The sequence below is a fragment of the Pistacia vera genome, unplaced genomic scaffold (genome assembly GCF_008641045.1).
Source record: "Pistacia vera cultivar Batoury unplaced genomic scaffold, PisVer_v2 Contig249, whole genome shotgun sequence".
Lineage (NCBI taxonomy): Eukaryota > Viridiplantae > Streptophyta > Magnoliopsida > Sapindales > Anacardiaceae > Pistacia > Pistacia vera.
The window spans coordinates 936,767-956,638 of NW_022196056.1; the positions used below are offsets into that span (position 1 = coordinate 936,767).

General features: G+C 34.7%; 1 protein-coding gene and 2 pseudogenes across 1 annotated transcript; all 3 read right to left on the bottom strand.

Annotated features, from left to right (window-relative positions):
• Window positions 1-2,084: 2,084 nt before the first annotated feature.
• Window positions 2,085-6,384, bottom strand: LOC116132111 (annotated as a pseudogene).
• A 2,381-nt stretch (window positions 6,385-8,765) lies between these two features.
• Window positions 8,766-12,586, bottom strand: LOC116132142 (annotated as a pseudogene).
• Window positions 12,587-17,060: 4,474 nt separating this feature from the next.
• Window positions 17,061-18,672, bottom strand: LOC116132143 (terpene synthase 10-like). Its single transcript, XM_031417803.1, has 3 exons — window positions 18,395-18,672; window positions 17,377-17,641; window positions 17,061-17,209 (listed from the first exon to the last, which is right to left on the bottom strand). The coding sequence occupies exons 1-3, from the start codon at window positions 18,629-18,631 to the stop codon at window positions 17,061-17,063; spliced, it is 651 nt and encodes a 216-aa protein (XP_031273663.1). The 5' UTR covers window positions 18,632-18,672.
• Between the last annotated feature and the right edge of the window lie 1,200 nt (window positions 18,673-19,872).

Sequence of the window (19,872 nt, forward strand, 5' to 3'; positions counted from 1 at the left end):
TACGTTTATGGAAAGTGTCACCGTTATGGCTACAGAAGTCTAAATAATATTAAGTAAATGAATAAGACATGATCTAAATTCTAAACTCGTATTATTTTATCAAAATTGAGAAGTGATGTCGATTTCTGTCTAACTAATACCGTTCCACCCATTTCACGAATAAAATGTGGTCAATTAAGTAATCAAGAAAACTGCTTTTAAAAAATATGCAATTATAGAGAGAAAAATCTTTGTAGGGTAACATTAAAGTAATTGCAGATTCATTTAACAATTAAATATCATTTTGTAGGATTACTCTTAATTGAAAGGAAATAATGCACTAACAAAATGTTTTCTATTTGAATGAATTTGTGAGAAGCAAAACCTTAAACAAATATGTTTGAACAAATAATCAAATTCACAAGAAACAAATAATTTTACGTGGAAAAACCTTTTCGATGTAAAGAGATTAAAAACCATGGGATCGAATGATCTATTTAAATCAACTATAATAAAAAAAAAATGTTTACAACAACCACAAATCACCAATAATATTCCATACAAAATTTAGAACTTTATCACAACTCTAATAAGGTGAAATATATAAAAGAGCTATGAAAAGATAAGAGTAAAATCACTAACAAAGTACCCAAAATGTAAGTTGTATAACTCCAAATTTAGCCATTAAAATCAAAAACCAACCATCCAGATTGAAAGCCAAACATCCTTTGCATTTTGACCAAATATCAGGTTGATCAGACTAGAGATGACCTTTCGATCGTCATGTTGAAGAATGACAAACGGACTGAAAATTTTGCAACTCAACTCTTTGATTTGCTGTCTTTCTAGAGGCAAAACTCTACAAAAANGGGGTTTGGCTTTGTGGAAATATTGACAAGGTAGTAGGAATAGGTAAGTTTATGGGCGGCGGCCACCGGGGTTTGGCTTTGTGGAAATATTGACAAGGTAGTAGGAATAGGTAAGTGGAAGCAGAAGGGTGAGAGTGGAAGCCCGATGAGAAAGGAGAGTTGATATTAACTGTTTATCAATTACTTCTTCATTTTGGTCATTCACTTCGTATAGATTTCATTGAAGATTTTAAACTTCTTAATTTGTGTTGATAGATGAGCTAGTTAACTCCCCTGGCTGCGGGAATCTTTGGTCAGATGCAATTGTTGTATTATAATCAAATATTTGTATATAAACTAGGCAAAAAATGTACACATAAGTGGATAACGAAAGAGGAAGTTCAACCACATATATACATCCTATTAAATTACTAATAATAATGATTGGAAAATATGTAAGTGTAACTATAATTATTCGTATTACGATTATATGAAGACCGTATTGTCTTTGAGTTTAATTAAGCTTATTAAGGACATAAACAATATTTAATAATGTAATAGATATTTAATAAGAATGTTAAGCAAAAGTGTTTATGAGAATGTTAAAATATTAAACATATTCAATAAACATCAATCTAAATATACTATAATCTTAATTAACAAAAACTATAAAAAACCATTTCTATTACAAATTTAAAAAGACTTTCGTACCATTATTAATTAAACAAGATCCATGTCGAACCATATAAATGTTTTATAACCATATTGTCAAGCCACAATTAACTGCTTAACTAATATATTATGACATCATCATGACATCTTTGACCGGATATTTAACAAAATATTTATTATCTTTTCTTTTAAAATTGTAACAATAAGATTTTCTGCATGTTTGGCTTAATATTTTTATCCCTATTCTGGATCCTATTCTCCAAATAATGTTTGGCACACTATTCTAGAAATATTACCATATTTTTTTAATTACATTTTTACCCCATAAGGTTATTAATTTCACTAAATACCCCCTGAAAAAAGTTTAAAAATTAACAAAAACACCCCCATCAACCCAACTTGTCAGATTCCGGCAACCACCGTCGGTGATAGCCGGAATCTGTACAATACATTTTTGACCATTCTTCTCTCCTAACTCAAAATTACATAATTGAATTTTAATTTAAATTAAATAGAAAAAAAAAATCATAAATGATACATGATTGATAAATATTAATTTCTTAATTTTATTGTATTTCTCATTGTATAATCGTTTTTGGTATTTGAACTTCGAAAAAAATAGAATATAACAATATATAACTTAAAATTACCATATATCATAATATTATCAAACACATAATTAAACACGAATAAATGGTATTTTAGGAGATGTGAAACAAGAGAACAAGCAAATAGGGATGGGGTCAAGTGGTGAGATTTTCGTGAATGTCTGTATATGGTATAAATGAGCCCAATATGTTGCCACCCAATCTGGAAATGATTCAGCCAGGAAGAGGCTTCACGTTGCCAGTGGATCGACTTCAATTGGGTATTTCAGAAGGTGAGCTTCATTTCTGTTACTTCATCAACTTTATATCGTTCCCAATTAAGTTCACCCAAGATCTTACTCTTCTTACACATCCACACTCTCTGGTGAATTGAAACATTCCTCAATTTCTCCAATATGCTCTGCCCAAAGTGACATTCTATAGCCATACACCTGCACTCATTCACACCCATTCATTTAACACAAGTATAAAAATTATTATAATCAAAGCTGGTATCATTGTACTTACTTGACCATGTGGACCAGAGGGCTTGCTTGCCAAGTATGGCGAGGCTGATACGCACCCATGGCTATTTCAGATATCTGGTGCCATCCATAGAGCGTTGATTGATATTTGCAGATCCTAATATCACATATTCATCATCTACTATCATACCTTTAGAATGAACATATATTTGAAAGCGTCGGTTTTTCTGACAAAGTTCCTATATGACACATAGATGAATTAGATGAAAACATACTATTGTATTTGTACTTGGAAATTTTTACTGAGGGAAAGTACCTGTGGAGTGTTGGCTGCAGTGGCACTGTCTACTCCAGCTAATGGCTCACGACTGCCAAGGCAGAAAAAATTCAAATAGTCCTGGGCTCATATACATTCTCTAGTCTAGCCTCCACCAGAGCCTTGTAAATTGTTTTATACATCATTTGCATTGTTTTATGCTGCAGCAGTAACAACAAATATTACTGAAATGGCAATTCTTCTACATTGATACTTATGCAGTGCATTTTTTGAAAGCCTACCTGCCAATAGAGAATCCTTGAGCGATTCTATACCACCTTCTGGCCTCATTGGTATAGAATATATGCAGAAAACCTCTCATTTGCTCGTATTTTGTTGGCAATTTTAAGAGCAATCTCAATGGTATTAAATTATTTGCACCTGCAAATGAAAACCATGTCTTTAACTATTTGATCATTGATATCTATCCCTTTGGCAAGAGTTTAAGAAAAAGAAAAAAAAGTTTCGAATCAAATAATTACCACCCTAATTCTCTCTATATACATATACATATACATCTCCTTCTCTATATTTCTTCCAATAATAAAAAGGCATGCATAATACTGCTCATGTTCCTTAGCTCAAAGATTATAGTCCCTCACCTAATTGTTTGTGAGAATCCCAATTATTGAAGAACCAATAAAGTACTGATTTTCGATATAAATGAAGTGTTGGGCAGCACGGATCGCCTTGACATACGCTGTATGTATACTCATGTCTATTAGACATTCCTTCCCAATGCTGGTTCTGTTACAACGTAGTTACATGTTAGTTCACTTATGATCTCAGTCTCTTATAGATTCTCAAATGGAAGATGAAACACAATTTTTTTTTCTCACCATGTTTGTGCCATCTTTAGGGTCATCTGGAAATCCTTTTACAGAATTTGAATCAATTGATCTGAAAACCTGCAAATATTGTGAAATTTACTCTAATGTAACCCCAAAAAAAAAAAAAAAAAAAGACATTGACTAATGAGAATTGAAAATCAAGAGCTGGTTGCTATAATATACCTGAACATTCCAAGCCTCTATACCATTCTCATTCAGGTAAGAAATTTCTGCCCTCCCAAAAATTTCTGGAATTCTTTCAGCTTGAGTAAAGCATCTTCATTTGAAGTACTGCGGTGGCGAAGCCTGTGATGCTTAGAAGCCTTCAACCAACGCTCCTCAAAATTGGTGAGAAATCATATGCAGGACATCAATTCGACAGTGCAAGTCATGCCACGGTTGTCTTGGACCAGCAGAACTATTCTTCTGATTAGGTTAAAACAGATATTGGTCAAAAATAAAAGAAATTAAAAAATCTTAGCATACTGAATGTTAAATCGAGCAAAAGTATTGAATTTGATTTCTAACAAAGTATCCTTTCATAACATAGTAAAAATTGAGAAAATATTTATCAGATGTGGATTAAGTAGAAGAAACATGGTTAAATGTTTACCCCAAATAAAGATGTATGAAAGTCATCTTTGTGCACTGTTTTTGATGTACTAAAAAGAGGATGATTTGGAGTATCATATCGACCCTTGCATAAATCAAGACCTCCATAAAGGAGATTAATTTCCTTTTTAGTTGTCCAGCATCGGCATCCACGACCACAGTTTTCTGGTGATGTGTATAGACATAAGCTACCTGAAAGTAAAAAGTTCGGCCTTATTTTTTAATTTTTCCCTCAAAAAAGATTAAAGCAAATACTAATTTTGGATATTATATGTGTAGATCTATATAAATGTGAACTATGCACATATGAACTATATACTAACGCATTTCCTCTTTTCACAAGTTATAAAAGCAAGCAGCGATCAAATACAAACAAGTTTTAGCACTCCTTTTGGATTGAACTTTACAGGTTAAAATAGCTATATCCAATGATGTGCACAAATTGATTATGAAATTGGTAAGCTGGATTGCGACAAGCAAAAGCTTTGACGATATTATATCACAGATAGGTTATATCCAGTGCCTAAATGATATCCAACCTGCTTTCTGACCCCTGATGTCCTTTTCCAACAGATCGGGGGCAAAGTACAACTTGCACTGAAGAGTGCTTGAAAAAACGGCGAGTCTCCTCATCACTGGTATCCATATTACCTTCCTAAAAATCATATAAATCATCAGTACTTGGTGGAAGGAAACAAACATATGCAATAGCTATTCAACAGATAAGAAGTATGCAACTTCAATTGATCTTTCCCAATGGCATAACATGGGAAAAAAAAAAAAATTAATGCCTAGAGCTTGAAATAGAAAAGCAGCATCAATATGGAAAAATTAAAAGAATACTCAGTTTTTACCCTCTTATATCCCACAAAGGCTGAAAGAAGTGGGATCATCCCACACAAGTAGCAGCACTCTAACACCTTCCTGTGACTTTGTTTGAGAAGATCCCCCAAATTGCAATTGTTATTACCATCCCGAACAAGTCTAACGGTATGATCCAAGACCACCCTGCAATGTAAATCAAATGACGGGCCTCACTTATAGCATCATATATGTCCTGCCAACAACTTGCGTGATTAAACTCCACTCCACCATCAAGCTTCAAATTGGGAAGGCAACCATCTTGAATAGGGCATCTTGTAAAGTGTAACTTTACAACCTCTGTAGTGGAAAGTATGTACCAGGGACTCCATTGTCATCAGGACCTGAAACTACTCCGTTCCTGTAAAGACTCGATTCTGAATAGGAGTGTACTGAATTGATAAACTCAAAACAGCTCCTCATTGCAGGGCTGTCCATTTGAGTTAATGATAGGAAACTCTCCCTCAATTTTTGTACCTGAGCATAGTTGCTCCAGAGGTATCCCACAGCGCCCACAATTTCGGAGCAACAACATAACTATCTTTCAAAACAAAGTGAACTTCTGCACCGCAATGAGCAACAGGAACACTGAATGCTGCATCCAAACGGGCTTTTGGCTTTTACAAATGACGAAAGTCCTCCCAACTACAGCACCAGAAATGGGAGTGTGACATAAGGACACTTATTGTCTCCTCAGGCTTATGACCCTTAATTTTGCTGCTTACCTTGACATTAAGCTTGTCAAATGCTTTTCCAAGTCTCTTATGAACCATATCAATGTTGGGGAGGTTCTTAGCTTCATTCACCCAAACATCTAAATCCCATGTAAAAGCATAACTTGTAAGGTCATTGGTGGTCTTAAATGGCAAATCTTGTTGGCCCTGACCATGAGTGGAGCCTCCAAATGACATCATTTCACCATAAACCGGATGTTCCTCCATTTCAATAATAAGCTTCACTAGTTATACTATATAGGAGTTATTCAATCTTTATGCTTCTAAAAAGTATAACAAATGAGATTGTCTTTGTTGCTGATTGAACAAATATCAAACTAATGGACTCACAAGCACGAAAAAGAGACAGAAAAAGCAACAAAATTACAAGATGTAAATAAATATTTATTAGGCAATAAACTCATTCAGTCAGACACTGAATCAACAAGTTGGTTATCACCAGCGAAACAATAGCTCAAGAATGAAACTGGAAGGCTCTTATGAAACCAGGAGTACCAAGCTAGGATTTCACTAAACCTTGCGTGGGAACGTGTCGTTTTCTCTACAATATAATACCAAGTTGACTTGGAGTAGACTTTGGAAAAAAAAATATATGTAACCATCAACAGACCAGGTAAACCCTTTGGTATTGATGTAGAATAGTGTTCTTGATATTGATGGTCTTTGGTTTGGCGTGGAATAGTAATAGTGTAGGGACGCAGAAACTTCTTCCGGGAAATTTTCACTAAACTTGCGTGGGTACGTGTCGTTTTCTCTACAATTATAATACCAAGTTGACTTGGAGTAGATTTGGAAAAAAAAATATATGTAACCATCAACAGACCAAGTAAAACCCTTTGGTATAGATGTAGAATAGGTTCTATATTGATGGTCTTTGGTTTGGCGTGGAATAGAATAGTGTAGGGACGCAGAAACTTCTTCCGGGAAATTTTCATATTAATGATAATGAAATCCTGTATTTATATAATAATAAATTTTATTATCTGTTGTTGTTGATCAACTGCTCATTGATTATAGGCTAATTTAACCATTCAAATATAACCGAAGATAGGCATTGTATTTAGTATATAGGCGGCGGCCACCGGGGTTAATCAAAAGCCCTCCAAAAATCCTTGGAAAATTGAATGAAAGCTTGAGAGAATTGAGGGATGGAAGAGGCGGTGGAAAGGAAAGAATGAAAGGGTTTCTAAAGTTAAACCCTTAATATCTCATATTTTCTCCACTCTTTCCCATTCTACCCTTGCTCTTCCTTGGAAATTCCATCTATATCATTTGATTCATTACACTCACACCCCCACACTAACCTATTCTCCATGAAATTTCCTTACATTTCACTCCCCACTTTTCCTGTTAATTAGGGGTAGAAGGGTCATTTTGCCCCTATGGAGAATTCTCTAGAAACCTCAAGAAACTTTTCTGCCGTTCTGTCGCCGCGGCGAAGAAAGTTCCGTCACCCGGACAAAAAATTACAGAACCGACATCGCAACACAGAGCTGACGTCGCCCCGGCGAAGACTGTAAGACCAAGATTCCTTAAATCTCAACCAATTTCAAGGCAAACACTCAACCAACTCAACATACCATTTCAACCAAAGACCAACCAACCAAAAATAATAACATACAAACTCAATTGAAGCTGGATCAATGAACATTTAAGTAATACAACAAATCTTAACTACATTCCTCAAGTGGGGCGTTACAATCCTTATATACAAAATTTGTAGGACAAAAATACCCTTGAACTTGAAAAAAATTACCCAAGACTGGTGGCCGAATCTGGCCAGTCGTGCGCCGATCTGGTCGGAAACGACCAATTACATTGATTCTAGCCATTAGCAACAACTAGATCTCTAGTTGTTAACCCAGATCTGACCAGTCATGCGTCGTTCCGGCCATTATTGTTGCGGCCGATGGTAGTGGCCGACAGTGGCTTAAAATGGGAGGGGGTGACTTTGTTAGAAATTAAACTTTTATGTGGTTGGGGTATTTTAGCTAAATCTCAAATGTAGGGGGTTAAGAGAACTGATTCAAAAAATAATATTATATTAACATTTAAAAAGGAGGGCAATTTAGTAATCTATATAACATACTCACCCATTTATTCCTTCCAACCAAACATTTCAATATAACATCCCCACCAATTTATTCTAGCCTAACCAAACACATTTCTCTAAACATTCTCAATTCATCTAGAGGTGAGCATGGGTAAAGTGTAGAACCAGAATCAACCCCATTAGGGTCTGGTTCTGGTTTTAGAAAATTGGAACCAGGAATTCCCAGGTCCGATTCCAGTTCCAACACTGTAGGAATCGGGAATCAGAATCAGGATCGAAATAAAGGTCCGGGTACCTGAGTAGGACTAGGACTAAATTATAATTTTTGTAAACTGTTGGAATTTTCTAAAAAGTAGGGGTAATTAAAATTAAACTTATCCGAATCCAGATTTGGAACCTATGTTTCAGGTTCCGATTCCGGTTCCCTTTTTGGTTTCTTCAAAAAACGTAGGATACCCGGAACCGCTCACCCCTACCAGTAATCTTCGGTATTATTTTTTAATTTTAGCCAAAATAATAATAATAATAATAATAATAAAAACAAAACAGTAAAAATATTCACGAACGAAGCCTTAAAAAAAATTACAGTTTGACCATATTCTTTTCCTCCTAATCAAATTACATTAATTGAATTTAATTTAATTAAATAGAAAAAAAAAATCATAAATGACATGATTGATAAATATTAATTTCTTAATTTTATTGTATTTCTCATTTAAATCGTTTTTTGGTATTTGAACTTCGAAAAAAAAAGAATATAACAATAATATAACTAAAATTACCATATATCATAATATTATCAAACACATAAAACACGAATAAATGGTATTTTAGGAGATGTGAAACAAGAGAACAAGCAAATAGGGATGCGGGTCAAGTGGTGAGATTTTCGTGAATGTCTGTATATGGTATAATGAGCCCAATATGTTGCCACCCACATCTGGAAATGATTCAGAGCCAGGAAGAGGCTTCACGTTGCCAGTTGGATCGACTTCAATTGGGTATTTCAGAAGGTGAGCCTTCATTTCTGTTACTCAATACTTTATATCGTTCCCAATTAAGTTCACCCAAGGATCTTACCTTCTTACACATTCCACACTCTCTGGTGAATTGAAACATTCCTCTTTCTCCAATATGCTCTGCCCAAAGTGCATATTCTATAGCCATACACCTGCACTCATTTCACACCCATTCATTTAACACAATATAAAAATTATTATAATCAAAGCGGTATCATTGTCTTACTTGACCTGTGGACCAGAGGCTTGCTTGCCCAATATGGCGAGGCTGATACGCACCCATGCTATTTCAGTATCTCTGGTGCCATCCATAGAGCGTTGATTGATATTTGCAGATCCTAATATCACATATTCTCATCTACTATCATACCTTTAGAATGAACATATATTTGAAAGCGTCGGTTTTTCTGACAAAGTTCCTATAGAACAAATAGATGAATTAGATGAAAACATACTATTGTATTTGTACTTGGAAATTTTTACTGAGGGAAATACCTTGTGAGTGTGGCTGCAGGTGCCACTGTCTACTCCAGCTAATGGCTCCGACTGCCAAGGCAAAAAAAATTCAAATAGTCCTGTGGCTCATATACATTCTCGTTCTAGCCTCCACCAGAGCCTTGTAAATTGTTTTATACTCATTTGCATTGTTTTATGCTGCAGCAGTAACAACAATATTACTGAAATGGCAATTCTTCTACATTGAACTATGCAGTCGATTTTTGAAAGCCTACCTGCCAATAGAGAATCCTCTGAGCGATTCTATTACCACCTTCTGGCCTCATTGGTATAAGATATATGCAGAAAACCTCTCATTTGCTCGTATTTTGTTGGCAATTTAAGAGCAATCTCAATTGTATTAAATTATTTGCACCTCAAATGAAACCCATGTCTTTACCTATTTGATCATTGATATCTATCCCTTTGGCAAGTTTATAGAAAAAGAAAAAAAAGTTTCGAATCAATAATTACCACCCTAATTCTCTCTTATACATATACATATACATCTCCTTCTCTATTATTTCTTCCATATTAAAAAGGCATGCATATACTGCTCATGTTCCTTACTCAAAGATTATAGCCCCTCACCTAATTGTTTGTGAGAATCCCAATTATATGAAGAACCAATAAAGTACTGATTTTCGATATAAATGAAGTGTTGGGCACACGGATCGCCTTGACATACTGTATGTAACTCATGCTATTGAACATTCCTTCCCAATGCTAGGTCTGTTACAACGTAGTTAACATGTTAGTTCACTTTGATCTCAGTCTCTTATAGATTCATGCAAAATGGAAGGAAACACAATTTTTTTTTCTCACCATGTTTTTGCCACTTTAGGGTCATCTGGAAATCCTTTTACAGAATTTGAATCATGATCTGAAAACCTGCAAATATTGTGAAATTTACTCTAATGTAACCCCAAAAAAAAAAAAAAAAAAAGAACATTGACTAATGAGAATTGAAAATCAAGAGCTGGTTGCTATCTAATACCTGAACATTCCAAGCCTCTATACCATTCTCATTCAGGTAAGAAATTTCTGCCCTCCCAAAAATTTCTGGAATCTTTCAGCTTGAGTAAAGCATCTCATTTTGAAGTACGGCGGTGGCGAGCCTGTGATGCTAGAAGCCTTCAACCACCGCTCCTCAAAATGGTGAGAATATCATATGCACCTGGACCATCAATTCGACAGTGCAAGTCATGCCACGGTGTCTTGGACCAGCAGAACTATCTTCTGATAGGTTAAAACAGATATTGCAAAATAAAAAGAAATTAAAAAATCTTAGCATACTGAATTGTAAATCGAGCAAAGTATTGAATTTGATTTCTAACAAAAGTATCCTTTCATAACACATAAAAAAATTGGAAAATATTTATCAGATGTGGATTAAGTAGAAGAACATGGTTAAATGTTTACCCCAAATAAAGAGTTATGAAAGTCATCTTTGTGCACTGTTTTTGATGAACTAAAAAGAGTGATTTGGAGTATCATATCGACCCTTGCATAAATCAAGACCTCCAATAAAGGAGATAATTTTCCTTTTTAGTTGTCCAGCATCGGCATCCACGACCACAGTTTTCTGGTATGTGTATAGACAAGCTACCTGAAATATAAAATTCGGCCTTTATTTTTTAATTTTTCCCTCAAAAGATTAAAGCAAATACATTTTGGATATTATATTGTGTAGATCTATATAAATGTAACTATGCACTATATGAACTAATACTAACGCATTTCCTCTTTTCACAATTTATAAAGCAAGCAGCGATCAAATACAACAATTTTAGCACTCCTTTTGGATTGAACTTTACAGGTTAAAATAGCTATATCCAATGATGCTGCACAAATTGATTATAATTGTAATACTGGATTGCGACAAGCAAAGCTTTGACGATATTAATCACAGATAGGTTATACCCAGTGCCTAAATGATATCCAACCTGCTTTCTGACCCACTGATGTCCTTTTCCAACAGATCGGGGGCAAAGTACAACTTGCACATGAAGAGTGCTTGAAAAAAACGGCGAGTCTCCTCATCACTGGTATCCATATACCTTCCTAAAACATATAAATCATTCAGTACTTGGTTGGAAGGAAACAAACATATGCAATACGCTATTCCAACGATAGAAGTATGCAACTATTCAATTGATCTTTCCCAATGGCATAACATGGGAAAAAAAAAAAATTAAATGCCTAGAGCTTGAAAATAGAAAAGCAGCATCAAATATGGAAAAATTAAAAGAATACTCAGTTTTTTACCCTCTTAATCCCAAAAGGCTGAAAGAAGTGGGATCATCCCACCAAGTAGCAGCACTCTAACACCTTCCTGTGACTTTGTTTTGAGAAGATCCCCCAAATTGCAATTGTTTTATACCATCCCGAACAGTCTAACGGTATGATCCAGACCACCCTGCAATGTAAATCAAATGACGGGCCTCACTTATAGCATCATATATGTCCTCCCACAACTTGCGTGATTAAACTCCACTCCACCATCAAGCTTCAAATTGGAAGGCAACCACTTGAATATGGGCACTTGATAAGTGTACTTTACAACCTCTCGTAAGTGGAAAGTATCCAGGGCTCCATTGTCTCAGACCTAAAACTACTCCGTTCCGTGTAAAGACTCATATCTGAATAGGAGTGTACTGAATTGATAAACTCAAAACAGCTCCTTCTTGCAGGGCTGTCCATTTGATATGATAGGAAAACTCTCCCTCATTTTTGTACCTGAGCATAGTTGCTCCAGAGGTATCCCCACAGCGCCCCAATTTCGGAAGCAACAACATAACTATCTTTCAAAACAAAGTACTTCTGCACCGCAATGAGCAACAGGACACCTGAATGCTGCATCCAAACGGTCTTTGGCTTTTACAAATGACGAAAGTCCTCCCAACTACAGCACCAAAAATGGGAGAGTGTGACTAGGACCACTTATTGTCTCCCTGCATTATGACCCTTAATTTGCTGCTTACCTTGACATTAAGCTTGTCAATCTTTTCCAAGTCTCTTATGAACCATCATGTTGGGGAGGTTCTTAGCTTCATTCACCCAAACATCTAAATCCCATGTAAAAGCATAACTTGTAAGAGTCATGGTGGTCTTAATGGCAAATCTTGTTGGCCCTGACCATGAGGGCCTCCAATGACATCATTTCACCATAAACCGATTTCCTCCATTTCATAATAAGCTCACTAGTTATACTATTAGGAGTTATTCAATCTTTATGCTTCTAAAAAGTAATAACAAATGAGATTGTCTTTGTTGCGATTGACACATATCAACTAATGGACTCACAAGCACGAAAAAGAGACGAAAAAGCAACAAAATTACAAGATTAAATAAATATTTTATTAGGCAATAACTCATTCAGTCAGACACTGAATCACAAGTTGGTTATCACCAGCGAAACAAATAGCTCAGAATGAAACTGAAGGCTCTTTAGAACCAGGAGTAAAGCTAGATTTCACTAAACCTTGCGTGGGAACGTGTCGTTTTTCTACAATTATAATCCAAGTTGACTTGGAGTAGACTTTGGAAAAAAAAAATATATGTAACCCAACAGACCAGGTAAACCCTTTGGTATTGATGTAGAATAGTGTTCTTGATATTGATGGTCTTTGGTTTGGCGTGAATAGTATAGTGTAGGGACGCAAAAACTTCTTCCGGGAAATTTTCACTAAACCTTGCGTGGGTACGTGTCGTTTTCTCTACAATTATAATACCAAGTTGACTTGGATTAGACTTGGAAAAAAAAATATATGTAACCATCACAGACCAAGTAAAACCCTGGTAAGATGTAGAATAGTTTTTCTTGATATTGATGGTCTTTGGTTTGGCGTGGATAGTAATAGTGTAGGGACCAGAAACTTCTTCCGGAAATTTTCATATTAATGATATGAAATTCCTGTTATTATATAATATAATAATTTTATTATCTGTTGTTGTTATCACTGCTCATTGATTATAGGCTAATTTAACCATTCAAATATAACCGAAGATAGGCATTGTATTAGTATATAGGCGGCGGCCACCGGGTTTGGCTTTGTGGAAATATTGACAAGGTAGTAGGAATAGGTAGTGTTTATGGGCGCGGCCACCGGGTTTGCTTTGTGGAAATATTGACAAGGTAGTAGGAATAGGTAAGTGGAAGCAAAAGGGTGAGAGTGGAAGCCCAATGAGAAAGGAGAGTTGTATTAACTGTTATCAATTACTTCTTCTTTTGGTCATCACTTCGTATAGATTTCATTGAAGATTTTAAACTTCTTAATTTGTGTTGATAGATGAGCTAGTTAACTCCCCTGGCTGCGGAATCTTTGGTCAGATGCAATTGTTGTATTATAATCAAATATTTGTATATAAACTAGCAAAAATGTACCCATAAGTGGATAACGAAAGAGGAAGTTCAACCACATATATACATCCTATTAAATTCCTAATAATAAGATTGGAAATATGTATGTAACTATAATATTCGTATTACGATTAATGAAGACGTATTGTCTTTGGTTTAATTAAGCTTATTAAGGACATAACAATATTAATAATGATAGTTATTTTAGAATGTTACAAAAGTGTTTATGAGAATGTTAAAATATTAAACATTCATAAACATCATCTAATATACTATAATCTTATTAACAAAAACTATAAAAAAACCATTTCTATTACAAATTTAAAAAGACTTTCGTACCATTATTAATTAAACAGAGCCATGCGAACCATATAAATGTTTTATAACCATATTGTCAAGCCACAATTAACTGCTAACTAAATATTATGACATCATCATGACATCTTGACCGATATTTAACAAAATATTATTATCTTTTTCTTTTAAAATTGTACAATAAGATTTTCTGCATGTTTGGCTTAATATTTTTATCCCTATTCTGATCCTATTCTCCAAATAATGTTTGGCACATTATTCCAAAAATATTACCCATTTTTTAATTACATTTAACCCCTATAAGGTTATTAATTTCACAAATACCCCCTGAAAAATTTAAAAATTAACAAAAACACCCCCATCAACCCAACTTGTCAGATTCCGGCAACCACCGTCGTGTGATAGCCGGAATCTGTACAACGCCTAACTTCTGACCAGAAATGCCTGAAGTTCACCGCTGTGCCTTCCCGGCCAGATCCACCACGGATCTGGCCGGAAAAGGCCAGATCTGGCCGTCGTTGACCGAAAAACACACGGCCACATCTTTGGCCTCGCCATCTTCGTTTGGCCTTTTCCAGCCGTCGATGCCATAACACCGTAGATCTGCCTTTTCCGCCAGATCCAACATGATCTTGCTAAAAGGCTATACGACGTGTTACGGCACAGATCCGACCGGTTTGTTCCATAACAAATTTTCCGCGGTGGGGGGCCGGAATCTGACACTGCATGTGTGGTGGGGTGTTTTGTCATTTTATATGTTAGGGTCTTTAGTTAAATTAATAAACCTAAGGGCTTTTTCACAAATTTTTAAAATTTACCTCGTAATACCCCCTATCCAATAACCCAATACTATCCCTAAATCCTATCCAATACTAACCAAACGCACCCTTTTTATTATTAAATCACCGTATTTATTTATTATAATATCTCAATTCATTCCAACTGTTTTGTGTCCTATTCACATTTAAATAATACAAATCAATATATATTTTTATGTGAATTAACGAAATTTTAATTACAATGATCAATAAACCACAAACATATATATAGATATTTAATAGAATATTAGACAACAATAATTATGAGAATGTTAAAAGATAAACACGTTCAACAAACCTCAATATAGTATACCTAAATTCATTCCTATGACATATTTAAAAACTTTCATTCCATTTTAATTAAATCAAAGCACACGCTGAACCATACCACGTTTCTTAAACTATCTTATCGAACCATCTTAGCTACCTAACTATATATTTTATTATCATCATCACATTTCTGACTTGCATACTTAGCAAAATGTTTATAACGTTTTTCTTTAATATTAGTGAATAGTCTACTACTGTTCATATTGTCTTATCCAAAGATTATTAACACTTTTTCAATCGATATGTGTATTTATTATCATTGTCTATTCTTTCCACTCTTTGTATCTTATTCTCCTATATATTATTCGACATTAAACTCATTTAATTTCTTCAAAATATTATACACCTTCATTGTTCATTTCTTCTCCCCAAGTTAATTTGACAATGGTTGACAAAACATCACAACCAAAAGTCTACTATGAATATCAGCACCAACCTCAACAACGATAATTCTCCACCAAAGCAACTAGAAGGTTGGATGTTCCAACTTTTTGTATCCTATTCTCCAAAATATTACTACAATATTAATCACTCATTTAGATTGCTTCAAATAACTTCACAACAATAACTCTCCACAAAGGAACTAAAACGTATGAACACAAAATTACAAAATGTCAAATGAAACGTTATACTATTTGTAGGAATATAAAACCCATTAAAAAACCCTTTTTTGGTAGGCCGAAAGTTCCTTTCATCATTATATTTACAACTTCTGTTACAGTTTTATCATATATTTATAAAATTTGATTGTATTTTGTTTCCCCAATTGATTTAGCTATTGTTCAAGCAATGCTAGAATTGAAGGACATTCTCAAAAAAGTTTACGCTAATTTAGACGATGTACATGCTACTAGACATAAATTCAGAAGTCATTGACAAGATATTAAAAATCATACAATTTACCATGGACATTATCTATAATATAAACAGAAGGGACTATGCATTTGCAATAGAGGAAGTGAACAAATATAAGAGAAATAGGAAATAAACACCACCTACATCATCCAAACCGACTTCACAATGTCAAAAACCGATGTACATATTTCCTTTTTAATAAAAGTATTATTCTCTATGTTTGATTCTCAATGTTACTCATTGGTTGATTGACATTTGGTACTCATTTTGCGGGTTTACAATTGTTGCTTGAATTGACACCTTGGATTTAAGGTTTAATGGGACTACTAAAATTTCTCCATCTTGACATGTTGGTTTTGAATTAATTGCTTCACCTTCACACGTTGAATGAGTATTAATAATAATTATATAAGTACATTATATTGGCATTCCAAAAGTCTAACTATTTTGATAAGTTGGATGTGTATTAATGACAATTGTATAAGTGCATTCAAACCTTAGTTAGTAAATACGCGTTTTATACGTGAATTATACGGCTAACCGTATAATTCACGTATAAAATGCGTATATATGTATTTTGACAATGGTTGCCGAATTATTCGCGAATTGTTGGAATATCCGTATAATTCGCGAATAATTTGCGAATTATTCACGAATTATTGAAAAAAAAAAAAAAAACTGATCCAAACCGGTAACAGATCTATGATTGTTAAAACAAAAATCAATGACCCAAATTAAACTTCCCGTGTCAAAACACAAACCCCCACATTCAATAACAGATCCAAACCAGTAAAAAAAAAAAAAATGAAAAGAGAAAAAAAGAAACTCTCTTTACTGAGAAAGACAAAAAAACAAAACCAACCCATGAGTGTTTGAGTCACAACGGAGCTATAAAAAAACGCAAGAAAGAAAAAAGAAAAGAGTGAATGGATGGGAGAAGGAAGAAGGAAGGTGGAGGATGGANAAAATTCCTCTGCAATCATCTTTGAGGCATGGCCTGAAGTTTCCTTTCTCATCCCTGAAATTTTCAAAAATTTCTGGAAAAAGGATGCAAGAATGAAAGGGAAATTAATTACTTTTTCCATCACATTGCACTATAAAAGAATCTCACGAATCCAATAAATTTTATATTTGGTAGAAAAATTGTGTATAAATGACTATAGATCGCAACTTTTTGTGTATGTGATAGATATATATTATGTACCTGTAGGTATATCATAGCCATGTTGTCTTAAAAGTCTGAATTCAAGAGCTACTACATGTAAACTTTCTTTTCTTTTGTTATAATTGCTGGAATTATTGTTGTGTATCTTATTAAGGATTCTCTTTATTTCCTCCTGAAAGTGATAAGATACTCCAAGTCTTTCCAAGTCATCGATAAGCTCTAGTTGATGTAATGGATCCACCGAATTAAGCATCAACCTAACTTCTTCCTTAAGCTTTTCAACCCGTTTGGCAAACGGTTCTCCCTGCATATATCAGAACTAATTAAGTTTAATAACTTCTAAATAATATTTTAAAACCCAGCTCGACCTAGCCAGTTTAACCGGTTCAACCGAGACCTGGAAGCTTCAATGGGCTGGGTTAATATTTTTCCTATTCACCCAAAACCCTAGGACTTGGGAGGATGATTGGCAAACAATTGACGGCAGGGATGTTGGGGCTTTTGAAGAGGAAGTGCCGGTGAATGTAATGGTGGTAATAGAGTTAATTTCCCATGAGTAAATCGATCGAAAATCGAACAAAACTAGAAGCAGGAACAACTGCCTTTTGCCAGCAATTGGCGAGGCTAACGGGGGTGGGGTGAGGTGGGTTTTGGTCAGGAGGAAGAGGGAAGTAATTTTTGGGTGATGGGGAGGGTTGTCGACGCCCGCGTCGATAAGATCTGGCCGAAATCGAACCTATTTCGGTCAGATCTTGGGTATATTTTAAGGAGAATTGGCTAAGGGACGATTGGACTTGCATCTGAGGTGTCGTTGTTGCCAACTAGTCACCGGCTGATTTGTATTTGGGGTGTGTTTGCTAAAATTTAAACCTATAGAGACTTAACTTAATTTTTAGGGGTATATTTGCTGAATTTTAGAAGTTTTTGCCAACCGGTCAACCCGGGACCCGACAACTTTGCCGGGTTTCATCCCGGGTTGGGTTTTAAAACATTGCTTATAAATACATATGCTTCTATAAGTATAAGAAATAAAAGTTAAGTGACAACAGAAATATACCACATAGTTACTGGTAAGTGATTGAGCAAAATCATGTGGCCAAATGGAAGGTGGGTAATTGGCTGATCGTCTAACAGTGGTTTCGTCGGACGTTTTGGTTGCAGCTATACATTTGAGTACTGATCTACCAGCTCGACCAACGATGTTGCCGAATGATCCAACTAAGGAGCTGTTTAAAGGCGGCAATCTTTTAAAAGTTAATGAAGGCGATGAAGTAACCTGACAATAAAGAGCCATTTTGGTTTAGGAAGGTTTTTCAGGACAAGTGTTGGGTGGAATGACTTGTATGAGGTTGTAGTTGCACTCCCAATGCCTCTATTTATACACACCGTGTATGACTGTGAAGTATTAGTTAATCATTATTAAAAAAAAAAAAAAAAAAAAAGGATATGACTTTAATGAAGCTAACCATTACTTTCTAACCAAGCGATGTGACATATTAAAAGCTCCCCATAACTGTAGGACTTAAGAAGTCATCGATTTTACTATCATATAATGAGCAATAGAAGTAAATCTTAAACATCTCTCTAACTGGTAGCCGAAAAGAAATGTTTCTCAGAGATTCTTAACAATAATTCATTTAATTCATTTACTTACTTAACATGCGTCTGNCGAGTCACCTAGAAAGAACCAATCTTCATCTTCATCTTCACTCCTAAACCTCTCTAATGCTCATAACTTCTCCATTTCAGTCTTCACCAAGAAAATTTTCACCAAATCTATAAAATGAACCCCAACTTTCCCCTACCTTTTTATCCACAAGCCTCCACTAGGTTCCTTCTCCAATGGACTCTACTTTCATTTCTCCCACACTTCCCTCTCCATTCGTTGCTTTCAGTCTTCCCCATGAAAATTAATTGTTGCTTTTTTATTTTTATTTATTGATAAAACAGAAGCCACCAAATCTATAAAATGACCCCTAACTTTCCCCTAACCTTTTTATCCACACGCCTCCCCTTGCTTCCTTCTCCCATGGATACTAATTTCATTTCTTCCTCACTTCCCTCTCTTGTTAATTGCTTTTAGTCTTCCCTATGAAAATTAATTGCTACTATTTTACTTTTTTCTATTGATAAAAGAGGAGCTTGGATATTTGAAATTTAAAGGGGTTGGGGATATGTAATGAAAAGAAATTAATTAGTGAGGGAGAATAAGTGAAAATCTAGTTAATACTTGGTGCATGCAATTATATATATAAACTTGTTTCTCTAGAAAGGTGTAGGGTAAGAAAGTTGAACTTTTTCGTAGCGTTTGGCTCAGGAAATTTTTTATTATTGAAAAGATAGAATTACCACTGAAATAGAATGGGAAATGTTATACTAATATGCTTAGTTATATTGGTGAGTATAAATAATTAATATCTTTGGTTGAAATGAATAAAATATTATCGGAGGGGTTTTTACTGAATTGCCCTTTCTTTTTAATATTATTATTATTATTATTATTATTATTATTATTATTATTATTATTATTATTAT